This window comes from Lissotriton vulgaris, chromosome 6 (genome assembly GCF_964263255.1).
Source record: "Lissotriton vulgaris chromosome 6, aLisVul1.2, whole genome shotgun sequence".
Taxonomy (NCBI): Eukaryota; Metazoa; Chordata; class Amphibia; order Caudata; family Salamandridae; genus Lissotriton; species Lissotriton vulgaris.
The window spans coordinates 817,571,537-817,598,674 of NC_141694.1; the positions used below are offsets into that span (position 1 = coordinate 817,571,537).

The following is a 27,138-nucleotide window of genomic DNA, read 5'->3' on the forward strand; positions in this document are numbered from 1 at the left end:
TGGAGATTTTTATTTCCACGAACCGGCCCCATCCTTTGAACCTAAATTTCAGGTGATGGGTGATGAGGGGGATTGGGAGGGGTCTGTGGACCCTCTGGCACAGGAGTGCCAGTCTCAGCAGGACTGGACATGTGAGCTTGGGGATGCCAGTGGACTGGACACTTCGCCAGACACTGGTTTTGTCTCCCCTCCAACCGTGACTACGGAGGAGGGGGTTGCCTACAGTGTAGTGTTGACGTGGGTGGCCAAGGCCTTAAGCCTGGAGCTCCCCGCCGCGGCCGTGAGGACTAACCTCCTCACTGAGGTCCTTAAACCGCAGTCAAGCTCGGCTGAGCCTCTGCTGCCGTGTAATGAGGCCTAGTGTGAAATTCTTTTAGGCACCTGGTCCTTGCCCGCCACAGGTCCACCTGTGGATTGGAACGTGGCCAGATGCTACCGTCCGGCTCCGGGCAACCCTTGCTTCTTGTCCACCCACCCCACCCCGAGAGCCTGGTTATCCAGGCGTTGACTTCCCAGACCGCATTCCCGACGGCCCTGCCCGATCGGGAATCCAAGAGGTATGAACAGTTCGGAAAGAAGGTGTTCTTGTCCCTGAGTTTGGGACTGCTGTCAGTCAATACCGCATGCCTCTTGGGCCGCTACACCCACACTCTGTGGGTCGCGGACGTGCTGCCACAATGTCCGGAGAAGGTCCGGGCTAAACTCGCCCAAGCCCTTGCGGAGGGTCGAGCGGCACCATATCCATCCAGTGTGGGCTGGATACCACGGACTCACTGGGCAGAGCGATGGCAACGACAATGGCTGTTCGACGCCACGCCTGGTTAAGGACCGCCAACTTTTCGGCTGATGTCCAGGCCACACTTCTGGACATGCCGTTTGATGGCCGTCGCCTATTTGGCGACAAGGCAGACCATGCGCTTGAGCGTTTTAAGGACTCCAGGGCTACGGCCAAGTCCTTGGGCATCTCGGCCCCACGCCAGCAAACGGGTGCCTTGTGCTCCTTTTGTGGCCAAGGAAGGGGCGCTCCTACACGTGCTGCCAGCCACGCGCCGCAGACTAATACACAGCGCGGTGGCAGCCGTGGAAACCGCCGTGGCGGCAGTCGGGGACAACAGCGCGGCCAGTCCACACCTTCCCCTGCAGCATCTGCCTCAAAACCCTCCTAGTCCGTGCTTTCAGGCCCATGTGACGCCAGTGGGGGGCAGGGTTCGCCATCACCACTTCCAGTGGCGCACTGTCACGTCGGACGTGTGGGTGCTGCAAATCGTCCGGAGGGGCTACTCCCTCCCCTTCGAGACGACCCCTCCAGCCATGCCAACGCAATACCACCGCGTGTTGGGGGATCATTTTCAACTTCTGCAAGAGCAAGTTACGGCCCACTTGGCCAAGGGGGCCATCAAGCGCGTTCCTGGGCCAGAAGTAGGGTGTGGTTGTTACTCCCACTACTTTCTGGTACCCAAGAAGGGCAAAGGGGGCCTGCGCCCTATCTTGGACCTATGGAACGTCAACGGCTTCCTCCGGAAGAAATTGTTCAAAATGCTGACATTGGCTCAGGTCTTAGCTACCCTGGACCCAGGAGACTGGATGGTAGCATTGGACTTGCAGGACGCTTATTTCCACCTCCCTGTCCTGCCGGCCCACCAACGCTACCTGCGGTTCACGGTAGGCCACGAGCACTTTCAGTTTACCGTGCTCCCCTTCGGCCTTACCAGCGCCCCACGGGTGTTCACGAAGGTGATGGCGGTGGTCGCAGCTCATCTGCGCAGGTTAGGGGTTTCAGTCTTCCCCTACCTCGACGACTGGTTGTTGAAGGCGGGCTCGCCCCAGACAGTCGCCAGCCACCTCCAGACAACGGCAGACCTCCTGCACCAGCTGGGGTTTTCCATCAATGTGCCGAAGTCCCACCTGTGCCCCTCTCAGAAGCTCCTCTTCATCGGAGCGGTCCTCGACTCGGCGCGGTTTCGGGTTTATCCTCCCGAACAGCGGGTCCGGGATATTCAGGCTCTGATTCCGATCTTTCAGCCTTTATCCCGGGTCTCGGTCAGGTTGACGCTGCGGCTTCTGGGGCTGATGGCCTCCTGCATCCTTCTGGTGCATCACGCCAGGTGGCGTATGCGGGCTCTGCAGTGGGACCTGAAGTTTCAGTGGGCCCAGCATCAGGGCAACCTGTACGACCATGTCATGATCTGGGAGGGCACTGCGAGACAGCTGCAGTGGTGGCTCACGGACCGCGATTGGGTCAGCGGCAGATCGCTCTCCCTTCCCCAACCGGATCACGTAGTTGTGACGGACGCGTCCCTCCAGGGCTGGGGAGGCCACATGGGAGAGGCGGAGATCAGAGGCCTCTGGTCTCCGGCGGAGTCCCAGCTCCATATCAACCTTCTGGAGCTGCGGGTGATTCGTCTAGCACTGAAGGCATTCCTCCCCTCTGTCCGGGGGAGTGTAGTGCAGGTGTTCAGACAACACCACCGCCATGTGGTACTGCAACAAACAGGGCGGGGTGCCAGGAGGCTCTGCGCCTCTGGCAGTGGCTGGAACGTCAGGGCATGACCCTGGTGGTTCAACACCTGGCAGGTTCTCTGAACGCCAGGGCGGACGAGCTCAGCCGAAGGTGCATGATGGATCACGAAAGGCGTCTGAACTTGGACGTGGCGCAAGGCCTCTTTCTGCAGTGGGGAGAGCCTTGGTTAGATCTATTCGCCACCGAAGAGAACGCGCAATGTCATCAGTTCTGCGCGTTGGAATTTCCAAGGCGGCACTCGCTCGGGGACGCTTTTCGTCGCGAGTGGAGTTGCGGTCTGTTGTACGCCTTTCTGCCTATACCACTTCTGCCCAGAGTGCTTAAGAAAATAAAGCGCGACCGGGCCCAAGTCATCCTTGTGGCTCCGGACTGGGCTAGAAGGTACTGGTATCCTGAGCTACTCAGTATGTCAGTCGATCCCCCGGTTCGTCTGCCTTTTCAGGAAGACCTTCTGCGGCAGCAGCAGGGGACGGTCCTCCACCTGAACCTGTCCAGTCTCCACCTCCATGCTTGGAGATTGAGCGGCGACAGTTGAGGCCATTTGACTTGCCTTCTGAAGTCTGTAATGTCATTCTGGCAGACAGGCGTCCCTCCACAAAGTCGGTATACGCCTGCAGGTGGAACAGATTTGTGGCATTGTGCATAGCAAAGGCTGTGGATCCTCTCAATGCCTCTCTTTCTGAGGTTCTCCTCTTCCTTCTTTCTCTTGCCCAGCAGGGCTCTGCTCTGGGCACTATCAAGGGCTACCTTTCTGCCCTTTCAGCCTTCTTGAGGCTTCCTGAACAGCCTTCTTTGTTCAAGTCCCCCATTGTAAACAGATTCTTAAAGGGCATCACTCATATGTTCCCTCCTGTGCCTTTTGTGATGCCCCAGTGGGACTTGAACCTGGTTCTAACTTACTTGATGTGCGCTCCCTTTGAGCCGCTTCATAACTGTCCTCTACGTCTTCTTACACTTAAGACTGCTTTCCTGGTTGCCATCACCTCTGCCAGGAGAGTGAGGGAGCTCCAGGCTCTTTCCTCTAAATCTCCTTTCCTTTCTGTCCATCCGGACAAGGTTGTGTTGCGTACGAAACCCTCTTTCCTGCCCAAGGTAGTCACAGCCTTCCACATCGGGCAGTCCATCACCTTGCCCACCTTCTTTCCGCCCCTGCATCCCTCGAAAGAGGAAGAGAGGCTCCACCGTCTGGACCCAAAACGTGCGCTCTCTTACTATCTGGATCGCACACGCCAGCTCCGGGTGGATGACCAACTCTTTGTTGGTTACGTGGCCGCTAAGAAAGGACGGGCGGTGCACAAGTGGACCATCTCTCGGTGGATCGTGTTGTGCATCCAAGCGTGTTACTCCTTGGCTAAGAAGGAACCTCCTGTTGGGCTGAGGGCCCACTCCACTCGGGCCACGGCGACTACTACTTCCCTGGGCCAGGGAGTCCCCTTGCAGGACATTGGTCAGGCAGCTATGTGGGCCTCGCTGTACACGTTCGCGAGACACTACTGCCTGGACAGGCAAGTCCGGAGGGATGGTTCTTTGGCCGTTCCGTCCTCCAGGACTTCCTGGTGTGATTATTGGTTCACAGACCCACCACCGGGATTGGTATTGCTGGGGTATCTATTCTAAGGTAAGGAATCTATCACTAACGTGTCTCTTTCAGATGCACAAGTTACTACTTGTGTAACAATATATCTGTAAGAGACATTAGTTAGTGATAGATTTCTTATCGACCCACCCATCCTCCCGTCGATATGTAGGGTTAAGGTCATCCTCTTTCAGGGCCCTAGTTTCATGGCACCCGTGTTGGTTCTATCATGGCTCTGCGTATCTGGAGCGGAAAAGCTGTGTATAAGAACTGACGTCAGCGCGCGAGGGCGGCGTCTAAGTACTCCAACGTCATTTCTGTGCCGACGACTGACGCAGAGCCGCGGACGACGCCTACCGACGCGCAGGGGTATTGCTAAGCAAAAGTTTCCGGATCCAGTCTGACGCCTGGGGATATTCTAAGGTAAGGAATCTATCACCAACTAATGTCTCTTACAGATATATAATTACACAAGTAGTAACTTCTGCTTCACACAGTGATTCGGCCTCTTTCCTTCCAGGAACTCCACTCAGAGCCCCAGGGGTCCCTGCCAACACTGCGCCCGTAGTGAAGCAGGACGAGAGCCTCGTCGGGCAAATGGACTGCTTCCCGTGAAGCCTTCTATCCCAGGAGGGGGTCCGCGAACCGGCAGCAATCCAATACCGGAAATATCAGCAGCAGCTCGCAACCTCTCACCTGCTTTACAGCGCAGAATCACGGGCGCAGACCAACTTTAGTGCAAGCATTATTTTATTTCCCTTGCAGCGTCAAGACGCGTTTCGGCCGTCTAAGCGGCCTTGATCACCTGACCATGTGCTCTTGCTGACCCATATTTAAAGTGCTGGTGCATCACATTGCTGGTCAAACATAGAAGAAATACTATATCTGTATAAATACATATTGTCAACAGGTTCTTTTGGGATACAAAGAGGAAATTTTGTTAAATGACTGCATATATATATTTGTTTTACTGCTTCAACAAACCGTCGCATCACCAAAGTAACGGGTGCAGCTACACACGAAGGTGAATCCGCAAACAATACACAACCACATCCAAAAGGAAAGACGTGGTGCACTCAGGAGTTATTGCGTTCCTTTATTTATCCGCCACCTCCATATTTGATAAACTCATTTTGGCCTGCACTGCCTTTGTCAATGTCAGTTTCTTAACAAATCACCACCTATTTAACTTTACTCTAATCATTGTTAAGGGATAACGGGAATGGTGGACCCAATATGGTAAAACAATGGATATAGAGGATTTCAAATGACTTTTCATTAAATAATATTTGTACTATTGTGGAATACTCAATTTTTGTATTTATTGTGGGAAAATGTATCCAATATTATGAAAATATTCCCATGTCTCGGAAATAACCAAATGTAAAGAATAATCGAAAGCATTTAGTCACTTTATTGCAATGCACTTCATAAAAAATACTGTAGCAATCAACACTTTAATTACATCTATCTCAGAGGGGTAAAACAATTCAGACCCAGGGGTTATTGGATGTATTATATGGAAATGTTCGGGCTGAAACATGGGGAGATGTAACGAGAATCATTTAGATGTGTAATAACAACAACTCTCCAAAATGGCTGCTCCATTTGGCAGTTTGCAAGAAAAGTCAGTTTTTAATTGTTATATGATATGCTATAACGGAAATTACTATTAGAGTAAAGTGGCATAGGTGGTGATTTGTTAAGAAACTGACATTGACAAAGGGCTTGCAGGCCGAAACACAATTGTCAGATACAGTGGCGTATAAATGAAGGATCGCAATAATAACTCCAAATTGCGGCACATATTCCTCTTGGAATTTGTTGTGGATATATATATATATATATATATATATATATATATATATATATATATATATATATATATATATATATAAGCTCCTGTGTTCACAAAACACGCCACACTCACGGGGGTAAAAAAGAGACCGGCGTTTATTCTGCAGCAGCCTGCTGAATAGCTTCAGGGTCCATGAAAAAGCCTCCGAGGGTTCGTCTCAAATTGTTCCGACGCGTTTCGAAGGTTCTGTTCCTTCTTCCTCAGGGAAATGACGAACAACACATATGGTGTCAGGTACGAGTCCAGCTTTAAATACATGACACGCCCTCAGCGGGCTGGGCTGATGCCGCGGTGTCTTCTGGAACAGGTATGCTGTCTTTAATATTGCACGTATTGCAGTCCTCGTCAGGGATCCTGTGCCGCTGCTGGTAAACACCCACTCCGCACCCCCTCGCCTGCCACAGTAACATCTGAGCGTGGAGAAGGAGTGGTATATATCCGGTATCCTCAGAATCTGTATGATCCCCTGTCAAGGCTCCAAATCAGGCAAGTACTGTGGCGGTGCTAGGCATGTGCAGGGTCACTGCTACGCTCCAGTTTCTGCCTAGATGCCCATGCACTCTTGAAGGCGGGTGCGGTAAACGGTGGCGGAACCGTTGAAATATTGAAGCTCCTGTGTTCACAAAACACGCCACACTCACGGGGGTAAAAAAGACAGGCGTTTATTCTGCAGCAGCCTGCTGAATAGCTTCAGGGTCCATGAAAAAGCCTCCGAGGGTTCAGAGGCCGAGGGTTTGTCTCAAATTGTTCCGACGCGTTTCGAAAGGTTCTGTTCCTTCTTCCTCAGGGAAATGACGAACAACACATATGGTGTCAGGTACGAGTCCAGCTTTAAATACATGACACGCCCTCAGCGGGCTGGGCTGATGCTGCGGTGTCTTCTGGAACAGGTATGCTGTCTTTAATATTGCACGTATTGCAGTCCTCGTCAGGGATCCTGTGCCGCTGCTGGTAAACACCCACTCCGCACCCCCTCGCCTGCCACAGTAACATCTGAGCGTGGAGAAGGAGTGGTATATATCCGGTATCCTCAGAATCTGTATGATCCCCTGTCAAGGCTCCAAATCAGGCAAGTACTGTGGCGGTGCTAGGCATGTGCAGGGTCACTGCTACGCTCCAGTTTCCGCCTAGATGCCCATGCACTCTTGAAGGCGGGTGCGGTAAACGGTGGCGGAACCGTTGAAATATTGAAGCTCCTGTGTTCACAAAACACGCCACACTCACGGGGGTAAAAAAGAGACAGGCGTTTATTTTGCAGCAGCCTGCTGAATAGATTCAGGGTCCATGAAAAAGCCTCCGAGGGTTCAGAGGCCGAGGGTTCGTCTCAAATTGTTCCGACGCGTTTCGAAGGTTCTGTTCCTTCTTCCTCAGGGAAATGACGAACAACACATATGGTGTCAGGTACGAGTCCAGCTTTAAATACATGACACGCCCTCAGCGGGCTGGGCTGATGCCGCTGTGTCTTCTGGAACAGGTATGCTGTCTTTAATATTGCACGTATTGCAGTCCTCGTCAGGGATCCTGTGCCGCTGCTGGTAAACACCCACTCCGCACCCCCTCGCCTGCCACAGTAACATCTGAGCGTGGAGAAGGAGTGGTATATATCCGGTATCCTCAGAATCTGTATGATCCCCTGTCAAGGCTCCAAATCAGGCAAGTACTGTGGCGGTGCTAGGCATGTGCAGGGTCACTGCTACGCTCCAGTTTCCGCCTAGATGCCCATGCACTCTTGAAGGCGGGTGCGGTAAACGGTGGCGGAACCGTTGAAATATTGAAGCTCCTGTGTTCACAAAACACGCCACACTCACGGGGGTAAAAAAGAGACAGGCGTTTATTCTGCAGCAGCCTGCTGAATAGCTTCAGGGTCCATGAAAAAGCCTCCGAGGGTTCAGAGGCCGAGGGTTCGTCTCAAATTGTTCCGACGTGTTTCGAAGGTTCTGTTCCTTCTTCCTCCGGGAAATGACGAACAACACATATGGTGTCAGGTACGAGTCCAGCTTTAAATACATGACACGCCCTCAGCGGGCTGGGCTGATGCCGCGGTGTCTTCTGGAACAGGTATGCGGTCTTTAATATTGCACGTATTGCAGTCCTCGTCAGGGATCCTGTGCCGCTGCTGGTAAACACCCACTCCGCACCCCCTCGCCTGCCACAGTAACATCTGAGCGTGGAGAAGGAGTGGTATATATTCGGTATCCTCAGAATCTGTATGATCCCCTGTCAAGGCTCCAAATCAGGCAAGTACTGTGGCGGTGCTAGGCATGTGCAGGGTCACTGCTATGCTCCAGTTTCCGCCTAGATGCCCATGCACTCTTGAAGGCGGGTGCGGTAAACGGTGGCGGAACCGTTGAAATATTGAAGCTCCTGTGTTCACAAAACACGCCACACTCACGGGGGTAAAAAAGAGACAGGCGTTTATTCTGCAGCAGCCTGCTGAATAGCTTCAGGGTCCATGAAAAAGCCTCCGAGGGTTCAGAGGCCGAGGGTTCGTCTCAAATTGTTCCGACTCGTTTCGAAGGTTCTGTTCCTTCTTCCTCAGGGAAATGACGAACAACACATATGGTGTCAGGTACGAGTCCAGCTTTATTTATATATATATATATATATATATATATATATATATATATATATATATATCGCTATATCCATATCCCGACCTTGTCCGGGAGCTTTCAGGCTTCTCCTACCCCCGCCTGCCCCGACGACGTCAGGACGCCATGACACTCGTGACGTCAGACGGCGGGAACGGACCGGTAAATTCAGGAAGGGACACCGCGTCTTCAATCTACGCAGTGTCATTCGGTCCAGGATTGCTTTGGGCAGGTGTAGCCTAACTGAACGGTAAGGTGAACGGGGGAGGGTTGCAATGTCCGGTGCCCTACCTAGCAAATTGAACGTCACCCAACAGACAAGAGGGATGCTGCTATTCACAACGTATGCTTCATTCCTTTCAGATTGTGTTCACGGGCAGACCACCTGGACGGACACCAGTTCAAGTTCAAGTTTATGTAGTTCATAAACTCTGTAAGTTTGTTTACTGAAGCTGACAAGCCTAATTTGAGGATTTCTACTACGTGCCCAAGATAATGGTGGTTCACAGGTGGAGTGTGCGTTGGCTCATGGGGGTCCCAGGCTCTGCCGGGGGTCCGTGAGTGTGTTGCTTGATTCATGACCATACCGACTAACGAACATTTGAATTTAAGACTCAGTAATTGAAGCTAGTCTCGTGGAAGGTTTAGTAAGACAATCCCGGCTAAAATGATTTACGAATGAGTGTGTTTGTGGAACGTTGTTGAAGCAACTTTTTTAGTTGGAGAAAGACCCGAGTTAGTAAATCAATAATCTCAGGGAGGAATTGAGTAGAGTTATGGGGGGCGAGCACCCGCACCCTTCTCATTATTCCTTACTCTTTTCCAGTGAATGTTCTCCCCTATTCTTGGGGACATCTTCTCCACTGAATGATTGGAAGACCCGGAAGAGTACGGATTTACGAGACCTACTCCATTCGGGAAACCCAGTGACCAAACTACGGCATGGGTAACTAGTGGATTTGACTGCGACAGTCCTGAGGAAGACCGAAGTGACCTCTCGGGGCACATTTGAAGCGGTCGAAACATGTTGACTCTAGCAGTGGTAGGAGGGAAGTCTTGAGGAACCTCATTTTCTCAATAAGACATTTTCCCATCCTCTTTCATTTTTAATCCTGATAAGGGTATCAAAATTGGGCTTAAAGTAATTATTTCTATTGGCACCCTTAATCAGTTTTAAACATATCCATACTGCACTTTTTTTGTCGCACTCACATCAGATCCACGAGGTGTTCACTTGCACGTTCTATCACTAATGTATGTTATTCGTTGTACGTATTGACTGACTGTGTTGTACATCTTGTAACGTGGAAATTATTATTTTTTCCCCCTCCCTAATGTTCCGCCCTGGATGTGGCTACACCGGGGCGTTTGTAGCAGGCCCTATGATGAAGCATGTCACATACTTCGGTATTGAGTGAGGGCAGTTTTTCCAAATTTGGGGATTTTCCTTTGTTGTGTTTGTGCACTCTTTATACCCCTTGTGTGTGATCATCTAGTTGCCTCAGGGGGCCTGGGGTATTGGAGTTTAAACTATTTTGGCCCTCTCCCCTTTTGTGTGTGGATTATTATATGGAGGTTATTGCCATGTTAATCAAGCTGTTGCTGTTGGGCAGATTGAAGTCAGAGCTGTCCGATGTGAGGATTGCATAACTGCTGATCAGGCCATAGCCACTGTGTGTACTGAAGTTGGCGACCCCATAAGCCAGAGGAGGCCACCATGATGATGAAGTTACTGCTGTGCCGATCAGGCCTTCGCACTTGAGCGGAGTAAGGTTGGTGACCTATTATGGTTGAAGGGGGCACCTAAAAAAACAGGAACTTTGTCTGGTTCCACTGTCATGAGATGATGCAGTGATGATCTGTGCATGCCTGAGCCCTGACTGAGATCGGAATTTGAGCCATAATTCTCCACCACGTGTTCAAAGTATCAGAGAAACTTACCTTCTCACCTGAGAAAGCGCCGTGGACACCTAGCCTCTGCCCTGCTACTCACTGTCAGCAGCAGGTGCAGCCCTCTGAGTCGTCCTAGAGTGAAACATTCCCTGAGACTCCAGTAGCACAACCCCTCACAGTGGGTTAAACTGATCGTAGGGCCAGAAGACCCCAGGGGAACTTGTTCTTTCACATATTGTTTCGAGCCCTGAAACACTTTTGACTTTTGGAAGAATAGAAGCGGTACTTCTGAGACTCGAACTACTAGTGGGGCTTAACCTGATTGTCACCTATAGTGAATGGGGAATAACCATTACTGTTGGCAAGAGGGAAGTAGGACTTGGTGACCTATCTATTGAACACTGGAGCCCTTACCTCATGGAGGATGTTTGTATTGTTTGTGTATGATGTATTTCACTTTGTGCTCGTATATATATCAATTATTTTTCATAAAACCAAGTATTTTCTGGACAATCATTTATTGCTGCTGCTGAACGTATTTTGAGTTATGAGCCTGTGTTGCCCTCACCCCCTCTTTCACACATACCCCCTTGCATGTACCTCCCTCTCAAGAAACCTTGGACTTCTTGACCTGCGCTACCACTGAAAATCAAGTGAGGAAGGCGAACTTGCCCCAGTTGTTCAGGACCCATAGTGAGTGGGCCCCGACACATCAGTACTCTGGCACACCCGTTTGGACCCAGTAGCTCCTGCTTGCCCTGTGGCCCTCCGAAAGAAGTTCTGACAAGGAGCATTGTTTTTGTCATACACATTTTGGACCAGTTTTCTTTAACTGCTTTTGATGTTGTTGGAAAAGAGCTATAGAGAGCAATGCGCAGCAAGTCCATATTGTGGCATTATTAGGGCTCCTGGGTGTAGTTAGTGGTTTTATTTGGATTTTGAATTAAATACCTATGTTTTCTTTGATTAATATATTTCCTAATCTTTATCGTTCTCTACTGCATCAAGTTTGCGCTTAAGGGAGCATTTTAATAATTTCCTAGTGACATCTTTCACAAGACCGAGCTGTGCTTTCTGTCCTGGGCAATTCAATTAATTGTTTCGTCACCATGAATGGACTATTTTTTAAAACTGTATGGGTTTACCCTTTGTGGACATGTACAAAGACTTATTTGTTTGCCTTAGCTATGTGAAGACTGCAAATCGGGGGGAAAAGTAAAATTCTTCCTTGCTTACTTCCTCTCAGGCTGACTCATCGCTGAACCGTGGGTAGGGCTCGCAGCATCAGTCTAGCGGAGGGAAAAGGACTGCAGCCCCAAAGCTCCGAAGTCAGCAGCAAGAAATTCCTCAAGTTGGGGGCGCAGAGGGGAGCTACCATGACTGACATTACTATTGTCAAGGAAGGCTGGGTGCAGAAGAGGGGTAAGTGTAAAAACGGAAGCATTCGCTCTGTATCACAAACAGTCATTCTCAACAACATGGAAGCAGTTCTGTGACCACATTTAGAGGAATGACCAATCGATGAAAAATGCAGTGAAGGGATGAGAAATGTGTTGTTTGACCAGCAGGGTTGACGGTCAAGTGACACATGAATTCTACATTGTGCCAGGAGGGGCGCAATGTCCGTTTTTTTGTTATGTGTGTCCTCTTTCCTGTGTTATGCAGGGCAAGATCTGTTTCTGCCTTGTTTCTGCAAAGATAGTTTGCCTCCTATGGACAGGGTAAGTTGGTGTGTTGTTGTTTTTGGTTTGTAACAGATGATTTATTTTATAAGGGTTTTAGCTGTTTTTGTGTTCGCTTGTCTGCAAGCATGTCTCTGTTGGCAATCCTTGAAATATTGACTTTAACAGTAGTGTAGTTTTGTATTATTTTGGTCATTCCGTTTAAACGCAGAGGCCTACCATAATCTCTCTGGTTTCGAAATTAAAAGTTAAAAGTGTTTTGTTCCCATCAACCAAAAACAAAATTGTATGAACTCTGCGAGAAGTAAGATTTTCATCGCTAACAAAACAGAAAATGAATGATTTGCTTCTGTTTTGCCATTATTGGAAGGAATTGTTTTGTTTCTAGCATTCAAATCTACTGATTCCTGAGGCCCAGCTCGGTAACCTTTGTTGTGGGAGGTATTGCTGACATCTAATACCAGTTATTTTGAGAGACTTATGGTGGTTGTGTGTAATTGAGAATGGAAATTGGGTTATTGAAGTCCCATGGGTACACAGTGGGCATTTTTCACTTGCTTTTTGCACCCTATCGGCATCTACAAATCAAACAAGCATTTGTGGACACTAGTGTGACACCTTCTACAGTATGCATTGCACAGCGACCTGTTTCAGGCACGTTGACTATGTTTCGGGGGCATTCCCACTTGTGAAAGAGGCATGTGACCTCATGCAAGGAGGAAACACCTTTACCCTTGCACCTACAGGTGCTACCCCCCTGCTGGCACCTGCAGGGAGAGGGCACAGTATTGATCCTAGGATCCCCAGGACACTTCCTCCTGAGGTGCAGTCAAAAACTCCTCCCACCTGTAGGAGCAGTGGTTCTCATGTCCCCTTTCCAAAGTCGCTCTTGCCTGCTAGTATTGAAAGATGGAGCAACCATTTGGAACGCCACACGGTCTTTTGGCACATTTGTTTGTCTGTGCTACCTGTATGTATACATTGCATGAATCGTTCCATTATACACCTACTTAAGCTGTTTTGGAGCTAACTCACAAAGGATTATATGAGTGCTACAGAAGTACTACTACACATACTCCAAAATGACTGTGAATCAACCCTTAGGAGTGCATCCTACTTGTATTAGAAATCATCAACCTATATGTGCCTTTCTTTTACTCTTTTCCCATCACTAATATAAAAAAATGTTGTTCCACGTTACTACATAATATTATAGAACATGGACAATAACAAACAGAAACAAAGCTAAAAAATTCAAAACCGTATGTTTCAAACTTTTAGGAGATACTCCATTGAGTTGCATGTAGTGGCAAGTTGTATCAGTTGTTCAACTATCCTCAAGCTAGAAAGTTAGGGTGTGAACACGAGAGAAAGGAAATGTTGTCAGTCCATCTCAAGTAATTGTAAACCTAAACATCTGTATGGGACTGAGCTTAACCGCTAAAAGAACGCAGACATGTAGCTTTGCCGTTACCAACATCGATCATGAGATGGAGCGAGGTATGTGGGTGGAGCAATATAAGGCAATCAGTCTGCAACATGTAACCACCTGAAACTGATCATATCTAAGGAGGTTTAACATCATTTCTATTTTGGGGCCAATTTACACGAGGCAGTCCCTTGTTTTGAGTGTCGGGTGCTTTCCCTTGTCCTCTCCGCAGTTTGGCTTTTTTCTGCTCTATACCAAGTGCATCTATCTGAAACAGAGGCGCAAATTTCGATCAGTCGCTTGATTGTCAAGTAGATTCTCTATAAAAAAAAATTACAGAGCAGCAATTTAGTGTACATTCCTCAATTCCTTGCATGAAAATCAGATTTTTATTCCGTTTCCCTGAACCCCCATTGTGTGTCTTTTGACCTGGCGATAGCCAAGCTGTTCAGATTGCCTGTTCAGAGTGAAACCATTGAATGTTACTAACTTTGGGTCCATCCAACAGTGTCAACCGCAGATGCGTCTAGATGGTTTGGAATCGGCACATCCCCTCTGAAGCCTTATAGCCCTAGCGATATTTTGAAATGCTAGGAATTATCCCACTGGTTTAAAATGTTAGTTTTAGAGATTATCAAAGGATAACCGGTTCTCTGAATAAAAATGCCCGCCCGACAGTGCCATCCCAGCCCATTCACTTAATTTATGTCTCAAATGACAAGTGGTCTCCCAACTTTTAAATGCCAGACTTGGGGCATATGGCGACAGATCTAGTCAGTCGTCTATTTTAGCAGAATAGTAAACAATCGCTCTACTCTGGGCAGTCTCCACTTGGTATATTAATGACCAAAAACTTCCGGCAAGTAATTCCTGTTCTGGGTGGGACAACCTGGCTTCATTGGTCAATGTCCAACATAACTACTTTTTCCCTATTGTAGCTGAGACTCCACTTTGTACCTTTCATAATTTGGTACTTCCAAACCTTGTCTGGGCAGAAGAAGTGTATGTCGGGTCATCTTACATCTAACAGAGTCCCACACAATTTCAGTCCGCGTTTCATCCATTCTCTGAATACTCAACAAGTCTGGATCACCATTTTTCTGGTGCACTTTGGCCAATTATTAACTGATACAGGGATCTTCTTCCAAAAGTAGATATTATTTCTATGAGCAGATTTTGCCACCATAAGTAACATCAGCATTTTGTGGTATATTTGATATCCCAAGTATTTAAATGTGTGGCACTCTATTTCGAGGTCTCCTATTCGGCGAAAATACTGGACTTTTAAAACAAAAACTCTGCCAAATCATTGGAACATATCTATTGAGAGTTGCCGTCACACCAGACAATACATTATATCGTCTGTGTATCTTGAGATTGCATGTGGTTTACCAACAATAACTGTACTCCATCCCGGTCACTTTTGTGGCAGTGCAGACCAGGGGCTCCATTGCTAGGGCAAAAAGTAGTGGGAAGAGCAGACACCATCGCGTATAGATTCCCATCTTTATGAGCCATACACCGAGGGTCTGATTCAGACCCCGGTAATGGGATACTGTAAAGTAGAGAGATCCTGGCCAACAACTCCGCTCCCACTCAAGCTTTTCATCAAACTGTAAATAATGCCACCCATTTATATCAAAAGCTTTCGCAATATATATTGATATTAGAGCTGGCAGGGATACATTATCTGTTGTGAAATCCATTTCTTCATATACCTGGCATACACTAAGCAACGTATTTGGCCTTAGAATAGTCAGTCTGGTCTTCCTAGATGAAAGTAGATAAACACGGAGGAGGTATTTGCCTAAAATGCTGCGTGGTATGTAAAATCTATGTTCAATATTGATGGGGATTATATTGCATAAGTCAGATAAGTTTTCAAATGTAATAAAATTCCGACATCAGTGTATCAAATTGGTACTTTGAAATGGAGGCTAAGCAACACCATAAACACATTAGGCATTGTCTTCTCAAATTTGCACTGTACAGAAATAATTCATATACATGGGCTACCGGCCTGCAAATTCAGTCTGATGTGTTAATAGATAGATTGAGTCATGCCGATAAAGAGGGAGCGGCAAGGGAACAAATAGAACTGTGCAATGCTAGACTTCTATTTGCACGTGTGCACTGTAAAGTAAATAATTAAGTACAATCTGATGCATCTGGACAGAGTGTAAGGTTCTGTAACCCTTGTCACCGTGGGGAGCATGTCATGTGCTTTGTGTTGCTGACCTTTGGGGTTGGGTCCAACTTCCATGATGAGAGGTTTGCCAAAAAAGGAGTGTGTGAAGGTTTCTCCTAAAATGCAGTAGATAAGGGGGCAGTCTTGAACAAAAGCGTGGAAGGTCAAATTCTTTATTCTGTCAGATAAAAATAGACCATAAAAGCATGTGATATCTAATACAAATCCATTGTGTAACAATAATATAAATACAAATTTACATTAATTTAAAAACAATTAAAAGTGGGATTACATCAGTGCGCTTTAAGTGTCCGGATTCATCATATAACCAGACGTCACCTTGAGGAGCATGCCACATGCTTAGTATTGTTGACCTGTGGGGCTGGGTCCACCTTCCATGGTGAGAGGTTTGCCAAAAAGAGAGTGCTTCGAGATTTTTCCAAAAATGCAGTAGATATGGGACAGTCTTAGAACAAGAGTACTGAAGGTCCAGATACTGGTAGCACAGAACTGATCCTGCTGGTATCCTTCTGGTGAGGCATGACCTATACTGTGGGTGGGACATGTCCTATGCTGTGGGTGGGAGGCAGGACATGACCTATACTGTGGGTGGGAGCGGAGACGTGTCCTATACTGTGGGAGGCGGGACTTGTCCTATACTGTGGGTGGGAGGCGGGACTTGTCCTATACTGTGGGTGGGAGGCGGAACTTGTCCGATACTGTGGGTGGGAGGCGGGATATGTCCTGTACTGTGGGTGGGAAGCAGGACTTGTACTATACTGTGGGTGGGAGGCGGGACTTGTCCTATATGGTGGGTGGGAGGCGGGACATGACCTATACTGTGGGTGGGAGCTGGGACCGGTCCTATACTGTGGTTGGGAGGCGGGACTTGTTCTGTACTGTGGTTGGGAGGTGGGACATGGCCTCTACTGTGGGTGGGAAGCGGAACATGACCTATACTGTGGGTGGGACATGGCCTCTACTGTTACATGGCCTCTACTGTGGGTGAGAGTGCATTCCGAGACGCAGATTCTTGGGAGTGGGAAGGGAAGGGAAGTGAGGAGAGGGCATTTTAGGCTCCTATTAGGGATGATCGGGACGAGCTTTAGAGGGTAAGGGACGCCGTTGAGACTGTGCCGTGATACGTGTCTCATCAGCGCGAAAAAGTACAGTAATAAAATGAATATGCAGTGTCTAAATGAATCTGTGTTTTGTCAATAAAAAACAAAGAACAGCCCAATTATAGGTCGCATTGAAGAAGATCGTCTTGTCGTAGCTACGCTGGTAAATTCTGTCTTAAGTGTGCTTACATTGCATAATACCAGTCTTTTGTGGTGCGAGACCACACGATTTGCATAAATGGGTTTTCTTAGAAAGATGCTGGCATCCGGCGTACTGCAAGTACAAAGTATGTTTACACACCAGCCTTGCAAGTACGACTGGGCGTGTCTAGTTTGCGTTTGCACAAAGAGTATAAACTGAGATGTGTGGTGAGATTTTGTTTCATCCTAAACAACATATGGAAAATAACATCAAGAAAAGTTGCTTGTTCCCTGAAAGTTTGACAACTGCTTTAAAGAAACGTCTTCCTTCCACGTGTCCTGCAATTTTTACATGCGTTGCAATTTTTACATGCGTGTCTTTAAGAGCCGCGTGCATTTCAGTAGGTGCTGCATTATGATTGTATGTAATTTTATTGTATTTGTTTTCTACGCTGTCCTTTTTTCTGACCTATCCGGAAGTGCTCCCTGATTTAGGCTTCAACTTCTCAAGCACAAAAGTGTTGACATGTGCAAAAAATCTCTGAGTAGACATGAACTGGCACGGTTCAGAATCCACCCTCTCTGAGGCGTTGTGCTAGATGTCCAAAATTAAATACTGTCATGGAAATGCCGTAAGCATAGTGAGGGGGCTATGGGCCCGATCGATGAAAGTAAGTCATTAGCAACTTTCATAATGCTTTTTACCTGAACGTTGAAACTAGAGACTTGAAAGTATGGAATAAATAAATGCCTCTGTGAAATTTGCAGCATCGGTTCTAGAAAAGTGACATGCTCAAATAACATATATTTACAGATTGCCTGCTCTGATTTCCGCCAGCATCTGAATCACATATAGCTATGACGCCGTTTGTTCAATTAGGACTAGAAACAACTTCAAAGTGGCCAGATTAACACAGAAAGATGTGCTGCGCAAAAACCGTGGTCACGTTGGGCCTGATTACGATGCTGATCTGACTGACCATCTGACTGCCGTCTTTGTGAGCCCTTTCCAACTGCCGAGGCCGGTCAGTTCCCCCACCGTATTTCGATACAACTGCAGCATCTACGGTGGTGCACATATCCCTTAATATGTCACATATACCCGAATATGTCGCTGCAAATACTTGCAAAATCACAGAAAACATGAATTGTACACACATGCATAAAATATGTGGGGATATGCCTTGTGGACCATGTACCCCATTGCTGGAGTGTGGTGGAATGTGCACAGTCTAGTCAATGGGGAAACCTATTGCATAAGGCCAAACCTGGATTCCGGCACCCACAGGATCGTAGTCATCGGGGTTCAGCTGCTTAGGCTTAGGGGGGACCTGGAGAAAGGGAACCACGCTGAAGACCGCTGGGGAGAATTGTATTTGGGTGAGTATGCACCCCGAATCAGTTGTTTCCGATGACTCAAGGCAGGTGGTCAAACCGCCACGGTCGGTTTGTCAGAAACGCACATCGTAATCAGGACAGTAATCGGAGATTTCTGTGCAGCCCTATTGCTGCTGCTTTCCTCCAACCAATGGCTCAGTGACTGGAAACTTTTTGTCAGAGTCGGTGGTCTTTCAGCGGGTGGTCGGAGTACAGCATGCATGTGGAGAAGTGTGGCTCAATGGTTAGAGCGGCAGACCCTGATGCAGAGGTCTAGCCCGGGACCAGGGTTCAATTCCCGCCTCGGCGGGTCTTGGGCTTAAAATTCCACAGACCTAATAATTCTTGCCTCGGTGCCTATTCTAATCATAGAGTTCCACTCTGCAACTCCGGGCAATAGCTTGCTTAATCTCCACAACGGCCCCCACAACGCTAAGGATGCCTGGCCTCCACCCTGGGGGTGCCCAGGAGTGGACGCCTCACAGGGAAAGCCAGGATGGATCCACAGTGGTATTTGTACAAGCGCCTTGAGACCCTTGCGGGTGAGTAGTGCGCTATACAAGTATCAATTTACATGCATCGTAAGCTGGTGATCTTACTGACGACTGTGGGGCAGTCCGATCGACTCTGAGGCGACCGTGGCGGTCGTACCGACTGCATCGTATTAAGGTTCTTTGTCTTTTGTGAAGAATATGATGCTCTGAGACTGCTTCCTAAGTTTCCCAGCTTTCCTAACATTGGTTTATTTGATACTATCCCTCTTGACAGTGTCGCAGATTTGAACAGATAATATTTGGGAGTTTTCCCAAGGAAAATATAGTAAACTGCCAAAATGTGTTGGTCAGCTTATATCGATGAATCCAGCTGCAAACACATTTCAGAATTTGGGAACCTGGCTCCCCAGAGTTTGGTGTTCTAAAATCTTGAAGATCATTGAAGTTTTTATTTTTAATGTTTAAGATCGCAGGCTCTATTATAGACAAAAATGATAATAGGCTATGATACCAGACAGGATAGTTCCTCCTTACTCACTTATACATTGTTTGAGATGCTTTCTTGAATAGATGAAAATTGGGCAAGAGTTGTCTCTGGCATGCCTTCTGTGCTATATTTAATAGAAAGACTTGTTTTTCTTGCGTTTTTATGGTGAGACTAGATCTTACCCTTATCTTGGAGCTGCACTCCACAACAGTTAAGTTTCTGCAGTAGAACTTTTAGGTAAAAACTTCTTACCTACCACAGGTTTTTCATGCCTCGTGATCGACTGATCGGCTACTCGTTAAATACTTTCGTCCCCATCCTCCTTTACTAAGTGCTCCAGGTATTCACTCACTCGTCCTGATAATGAGCCTGTGATAGTATGCAGAATGAAAGATCTTTTACTGTCCAGGCTACCTAGAGTAAAATTGAATGCTGAACAATAATTTTGACTGTTGCTTGATTCACTGCAAATATGTTATCCCATCTAGGCTTTTATTTACTTTTTTTGATACACGTATGAAAGATGTTTGCCTTGATTTGATTTTATTCACTGGGAAATCACCTTTTGCTCAGCATTTTTTTTTTCATTGGGTTTAGTTCCGTATTTTATTTTTTTATAGTTTACTGTCTTTAATTACATAGTGTTCAATAATGTTTTCTTTTGTTCTTAACTTCTGGTCTACCATTTTAATATTTATTACTTTTAACAAATTACTAAACTTTGTGCATAATATATCCTAGGCCCAGGTTTTGTAGGGATCTACAGAACAGCTCCTGTTTCTTTTATTCTGCAAAAACGAACTTGAAACAATGGCATTGATTTATTTTAGCTTTCACCTGCTGACATCACATATGCTGTCCGCTGGGAGGCGTACTTTTTACTATAAAGGGCTCGGAGCCTTCCCATTGCTTACCATTTATTTGCGGTACAAAATGGGGTGGTAATGGACGGAGCATCTGAACCAATCAAACACTCACACCCAGTCAAAAGATCTGGGTTTAATCCATCACTGTTCTTTAGCCCACTCTGCCACCCCAGTTCAGAGATGGCTATATGCAAATCAGTCTGACCCTGTGCCTCATGGGAACAGTCCAGCCCGAACTGCCAAGCCATGCCTTCCCTGGACCGGAAACAAGCTTCAGAGGACTGGTTTCTGGCATTCCAGCCGTCTTCAGCCCGGCTTGCTTGAATCCAGTGGCAAAGTGAGCAAGGGACTCACGTCTGAGCATACCCTGCCACACTTGTGGCGGCCAAAAGCGGTACAAAAGGGGGTGGTGGTACCATTCATTTGCATCATTGTCACTTTTCTTTGCTGCCTCCTAATTTGCCAGTTCGTACCCGTGTTTACTTTCTTTTTTGTGTCGGTCAAGGGCCAAGCAGAGATTAATTCCTCTTAATTATAATCCGTCCACTGCTTTTGCTGTGATTCTGGTACTATTTCTTTCACTGCTGTGCTTTTCATATATTTCAGGCTGCCTTCTTCACTTGTTCTGTTTTCAAACACAAATAAGTTTAGACTTTAGACCTTCATTTTAGTTGCCTTTCAGCTATTCATCCCCTTTATGCCTCATTCCTTTGCTTAGATTTTAAGTTCATTTTCTTGTTTGTTACTTACACCCACATCTGTGCTAATCTACGCCACTCTGTACGCCATGCCACTCCAGTCTGTGCCACTTCACTCCACTCTATGCCACTCCAAGCCAGTCCACTCTACACCTCTCCATTCTACTATACGCCACTTTATTCTAAACCACGCCACTCTACTCCATTCCACTCTATACCACTGTACGCCAATTCTCAGCACTTGACTCCATTTTATTCCACTCTCTGACACTCCACTCCACTCTACGAGACTCCACACTACACCACTCCACTCCATGCCACTCCACACCACTCTATGCTCTGTCCATTCACTCTACTCCACTCTAATTCATGCCACTCCACACCACTCTATGCCACACCACTCTATTCTGCACCACTTTAGTCTGCACCACTCTAGTCTATACCCCTCTACGCCTCTCTACTCTATTCCCCTCTACGCCATGCTACTCCACACCACTCTACTTGACTCAACACTGCTCCATTCTACGCTGTTCTTCTCTAGGCCACACTCCTCTAGGTTGCACCATGCCACACCTCTTTTAGTCATGCTGACCAATAGTTACAGTGCTTTACAGTATGGCTTAAAGACATTGGAAAAGTCAATAGCTCAAACTTAGACAAAACCTGTTGGCTTTGCCAATTCTTATTTTTATTGGTATCACAGTTAATAGGTGCGTAAGAAGATCATCAGAACATAAGGGCCCTTCCAAACGTCAGCTATCAGCAACCGTTCACACAGTGTGAAGGCACCAGGTCAACCTCATTCTGATTGCGGACTCCCCACATCCTCAGACCTCGGGATCACTTCCACTTTTGAGAGTGGTACAGGCGCAACTGTTGCTGATAAAGTATTCTATCCCCTCCTACTGTGATGGCAGGAAGTTCAGTCATGCTCTAATGGGAGGGACTAAGAGGAGAAAATCTGCACTGATGGGAATGATGGGACAAGACTTCATGCAGCATTGTTAGATGAAGGGGAGAAGCATACCCATAAGGATTTGGGGGGGAGGGGGCAGAATCCTATCACTTAAAGAGGTGGTGGAAGAAATGGTGAGGTTTAAAATGTAGTGGAGTTGAGATATCATATTTCGGATGATAATTTCAAAGGGTTTTGTTTCACAAGCGTGTTAATTGATTCAGAACCTTGACACTTACTTGTACCAGTTCACCACTGGCAGCCAGTTAGCTATCCAGCAATATCCTGATCAATACTGTGCATGATTAGTTATTTGAGCAAAGGTGCTGGTAAAGTACTGCATCTGTAGGAAAACTCACACACTTCCCGACTAAACGCAGGGCACCGGTTTGCAAACCTTGCTTGATTTAGAGGAATTACAAGCTTTTACATCATTGGTATCTTCTGTAAATACCCGTCAGCACATAATTAAGTGTACTTAACGCTCGTTATTTGACAGTAATGGCTTCTTAATTGGAAGCTGGTATTTCATAGTCCTATATTTTGCCAAACGTTGAACTAACTTGTTCTATCTGATCTAATTAAAATGGAACTGTAGGATAAACATATTCCCTTTGGAGGTGTGCTAGACTGTAAACTCCTATACATTAGGTAAACATTTCGCTAACGTTTGATTGTAACGGGGTGATATGAAATACTTCCTAAGGGGTTGCCCCAAAATCTTCTCTGTGCGCCCCGTAGTCCTGATATTTTAAATGAATTTCATGGAAACTAAAAATGCATAGCGAACCCAAAAAATGCACCACTGTGTTTATTTCAAGCCTGGCAGCTCATGCTCTGCTCTACGAGGCATGCTATATTAAGGTATGGTATAGAAGCTCTTAACACTTCCCGCCCACCTTTTCAATTTGCTCCTGTTACTGTCCTTTCGAAATATTTGCTTTTCATTCATGAATAGGCTTAGTAGTCCCTCCTTGGTACCGCCTTGTCTGCAATTGTAACTTCCCATGAGGACTGAACCTTTTACTGGTGTTGTTACACAGTCCACTTTATCTAGTTGATGAACACGATTTGCTGAAACTACTTTCTCCTTCCACTTGTTGTAGGCAGGTCACTCTATCACGAAACTGCTTGTTTTTTATACAAGCGGGCAAGCCGTATGTTTTACAGCTTTCAACGTGCAAAAGAAGCGTCATGACACGAGGGGCCATTGTGTAGCTAGCGTACACCATGCTTTATCTTTAACACGGCGCCTGCTTTTTTAAAAACATTTTATTTTGCCAAGAACGCATACAGCGTTTTATCCATAACATGGGCGCACACTGTTCCCAATAGTGCTCCTGGCCCGCTGCCAGTCACTCCCGACCCGGGCACTGTCCTTGATGTTTCAGCACGGTTCCCGCTTATAATTTCACAATGGCAGCGTGCCTTTCTTGTGTGAGCAGCCAGCCAATGACTGCCGTGCATCTTTTATTTGAAAACACACGCTTCACCATTGTATAAAATTTGAGGCCTGGGGATGTTATCTTTTTTTTCTTCCCCCATCTTTTTTTTCTTCCCCTTTATTGGATGAAAAAGGAAGTGGCAGCTCTTGGCCCACGATCTGGAGAGACAAAAAGACTTTTGGACCGTAGCCCAGGCACCTCCAGTGGTTGACGGAAAGGTAAGGACATGTGCAGATTGATTAGGAGTAAAGAAAGGGATATGAGTGTATTATCAATGTTGGCATGTAATGCTAAAATCGGATAGTGGTCCTTCTGTGACTGCACATTTAAAGGTACCTCAAAGCTGAAACTATACCAATTTTACATAGCAGAAAATACATATATCAAAATACCACAAAGATTAACAAAACTAGGTATGGACTAAGATTCAAAAGTACTTTATTCGGTTATAAAAGCAAAATAACCATAAAAGTAGCGCGAAAGGTACAATTTACAAGGGGTCAAGTAAACATTTTAAAAATCACAGAAAAAAGAAGACAACAAAATAAAGTTCATGTGTACAATATGGAAAATTAATCGATTTGAATTGATTTGCGACACTTAAAAACTGATTTTAAAAATTCAGCAATTGAGGCTACCATAAAAACAGTTTCCATTTTCTGGCACTCTAAAAACGCTAGGCGACATCTATATACATTTAAGTCTTTGAGGATAGGGATGATAAGTTTCTTTCGGAAGAGAGTATAAAATTTACAGAAAAATAATATATGTATATCGGATTGTTGGGATACATCATCACATGGACAAAGACATAGATCCCTCGACCAACAATTCATCACGGGGAACGATAATGTCCTAAAAACAATATTAAATCTAAATCGGGTCAAAAGGAAGCGTTCATGATTGGACATATACAATGATAAATATGGCTGCAATTTCTCTCCGCATAAAATGTCCTGGTGGGCAGAAACAGTCTTTTTTCTCGCCTCCTCTATATGTCTCTTTTCCCTGAGGTACGCCATACACAGATTTTTCAGGTCTCTTCTAGATATGTATTCCATTGATTGTGGGTCCTCAAAGTATTGGGGGCAACGTAATTTTTCAAGAAAGTTTCTGACGTAGCATATCCATTTAAAGTCATTGATGTTGTCCAATGCTAAAATGTCCTTTAAAATAGCCCGGTTAACAACACATTCATCATTTGTCCAAACCCTATGCCAAAGTAGGATTGGCTGAATTTTAATAATGTCAGTAACATAAGGTGTTCCCAATTCAGCATGGCATATCATTGTTGCAGTACTTTCGGGCACGGACAGAATGTGACATAAAAACTTATTTTCCATGGTTTGAATTGAGCTAATATTTGAGTAACCCCATAATCCTGCACCATAGGTGACTACAGATATACAAGTCGCATTATAAACAGTTAAAATCTCCTTTATGGGTTTTTTTCCCTAGTTTTTTCATAAAGCATTTTAGGGCCATAATAGTCTTAGAAAATAACAAAGATCTAGCATGGATTGCAGAAGTCCATGAGCCGCTTTCATGAAACAATATCCCCAGATATGGGAAGGTGGGGGTCCTTTCTAAGGGATTGGAGTTTATAAAAATTGGCTTCAGATGCTTGCTTGTTCTTGACCCACAGTACATAGACAAAGTTTTAGAACAATTGAGGTATGGACTAATATAAGGAAAGATAAAAAATGAATACCGTAAGAAGAGTGTGAGCCCCCCTCCCTCCCCTCCCAATTACAATATGCAGTGAAATGTATATGGGACAATCTTAGTAGAGAGTTAATCTAGTTCCTAGTACCAAACTGTCAGTCCTTATAAAGACCTAGTTCCTGCGTCCCGCATACAAGCTCATTATCCTCAAGAATCCATTTGGAAATATAAAAACTCCAAAGTGCAAAGTGTTAACAATTTACCTGCAAATTTTGAGGCGTTGATAATTCATTCACTATACAGCACAACACTAGTTTCCATGTTAAATACTGACATATTATCTGTATAATCTTATGTAATTAAGCAAGTGTTGTACGTTGCATTTGATGTGCTGAGGCAGATTACACATTGGATCAATAATTCAGCTATACGATTTAACGAATCGATCGGTTCAAATATTTGCCCATTCGGTATGATAATACATCACCTAAAAGAACATAGCACAAACAGTCAACACAGCTCAAGATATGCCATGTATTTCTAGTATTACATGACCATTAACACCCCTTTTCATCAACCTACTCAAAGGTCAAGTATCCAGTACAGCACTTGAGAACATTTAGGTCCTTGCATCCAACACAGCTCAGATATGTCAAGCAGTGGGGTATCCAAAATTACTTCTACTTATCAGTTGATAGAACATCTCCGACACACTGGTGTGGGTGTGATTACACATCTAAGTTACTAAAAAAATTACACAGGCCTTCTAGCTCTGTCTTGCGTACAACACCGGTCCAAAACCACATGAATGGCAAAGCATTGTAGCACACACCTTACTTGCACAGTTTCAATTGAACATTTTAGTGTGCCCACATTGGAACTTCACATCATAACAAGAGCACCAAAGTTGCATTGCTGGGTAGGTGTTGCCCCCCTACGGTGTACCCCAAGCCTTGCACAGTATTCCAATTATGAACTATCAGAAGGTAATAGCTAAATCCTACACCATTTACAAAGTGACCACAGTTCTCAGGCTTCATAGTTAGCAAGAGATGCATTTCAAGAGCATTATCCCTTCAGACTGGGCAATGGATAACCACTTAACCTTGCTGTACACATTTTCATGCAGAGTTCTACAGCACATGTGCTTTCCACGCACACAGTACATCACCAAACAGTACTTCATACAATCTGACCTATACATCACTGTTAAATAAAATGACATCAAGCAACTAAGACTGTGGTAAGTGATAAATTGCAGAACCACTTTCAAAGTCACAAAAGTGGCACAAGAACATAACGTTTGAACTGTTACACCAATGCTTATTACATATCAATAGTATATATCATTTTACTATGGGATCTTTCAAACCCCAAACCTGCAAATTTGTTGTGCATGACGAATGTGTAAATGTATTTAACATATTTTATGTAGCTTTCCTAGAAGCCTGATAAGCACTGTATGTCCACATTACTATGCGTTAAGGACATTTTGTTCCAGTTTCTGGTATTCATAAATATCAGCACAACCCCACTGATTGTTGTATTCCCACACATTTGGACACTTAAAGCGGCACCACGCCTAATGTTGTTATGATAGCCAGAGGACTTTGTCCTAGAAGTAATATGGAATTGATGTATTTTGTACTGGTGAATTATTGGGACACGTTGAACAACCTGGTGTCCACAAAAGAGTTAGTTGGGAGAGGTTACTTTCGATTAACGGATATAAGACATTTGAACACGATTCTCCCGGATAACCTTAATACTCCTACGTGGCCACTACATGCAAGTATCCATGGCCTAGCCTCATCAAAAGATCTTTATTGGTTCCTGAATTTAACAAATATGATTTTGATGTTGTAGGTTTGTCAAACTGTCCCTTAATTGAGCAGCAGTACTGTTCTCAGTTACCTTGGGTGTGAAATTGTAGGAAACTTTCGAGCTTTGTTCCATGTTTGCAAAGTAGACTAAAATTTGGTATAATAGCTTTTTCCTTTCCAAACCCGGACTTAAAAAAAATGCGTTCCTTCATTATCCACACGTGAAACGAGTAACAAAGTTATAGCAATTAAACCAATGCTGTATGTGGGATGAAAAGTCTGGGAGGGTCTCTAAAAGAGGTGTGGCCAAAGTAGCATTATTAGGAAT

General features: G+C 45.7%; 1 protein-coding gene across 1 annotated transcript in view; it reads left to right on the forward strand.

Annotated features, from left to right (window-relative positions):
- AKT3 (AKT serine/threonine kinase 3) overlaps positions 1 to 27,138 on the forward strand; it is a 1,006,792-nt gene that overhangs the window by 205,310 nt on the left and 774,344 nt on the right. Inside the window, exon 2 of the mRNA XM_086926847.1 lies at positions 11,686 to 11,861. Within this exon, the coding sequence (XP_086782973.1) occupies positions 11,816 to 11,861 (46 nt within the window). The 5' untranslated portion in view covers positions 11,686 to 11,815. The remainder of the gene's footprint in view (positions 1 to 11,685; positions 11,862 to 27,138) is intronic.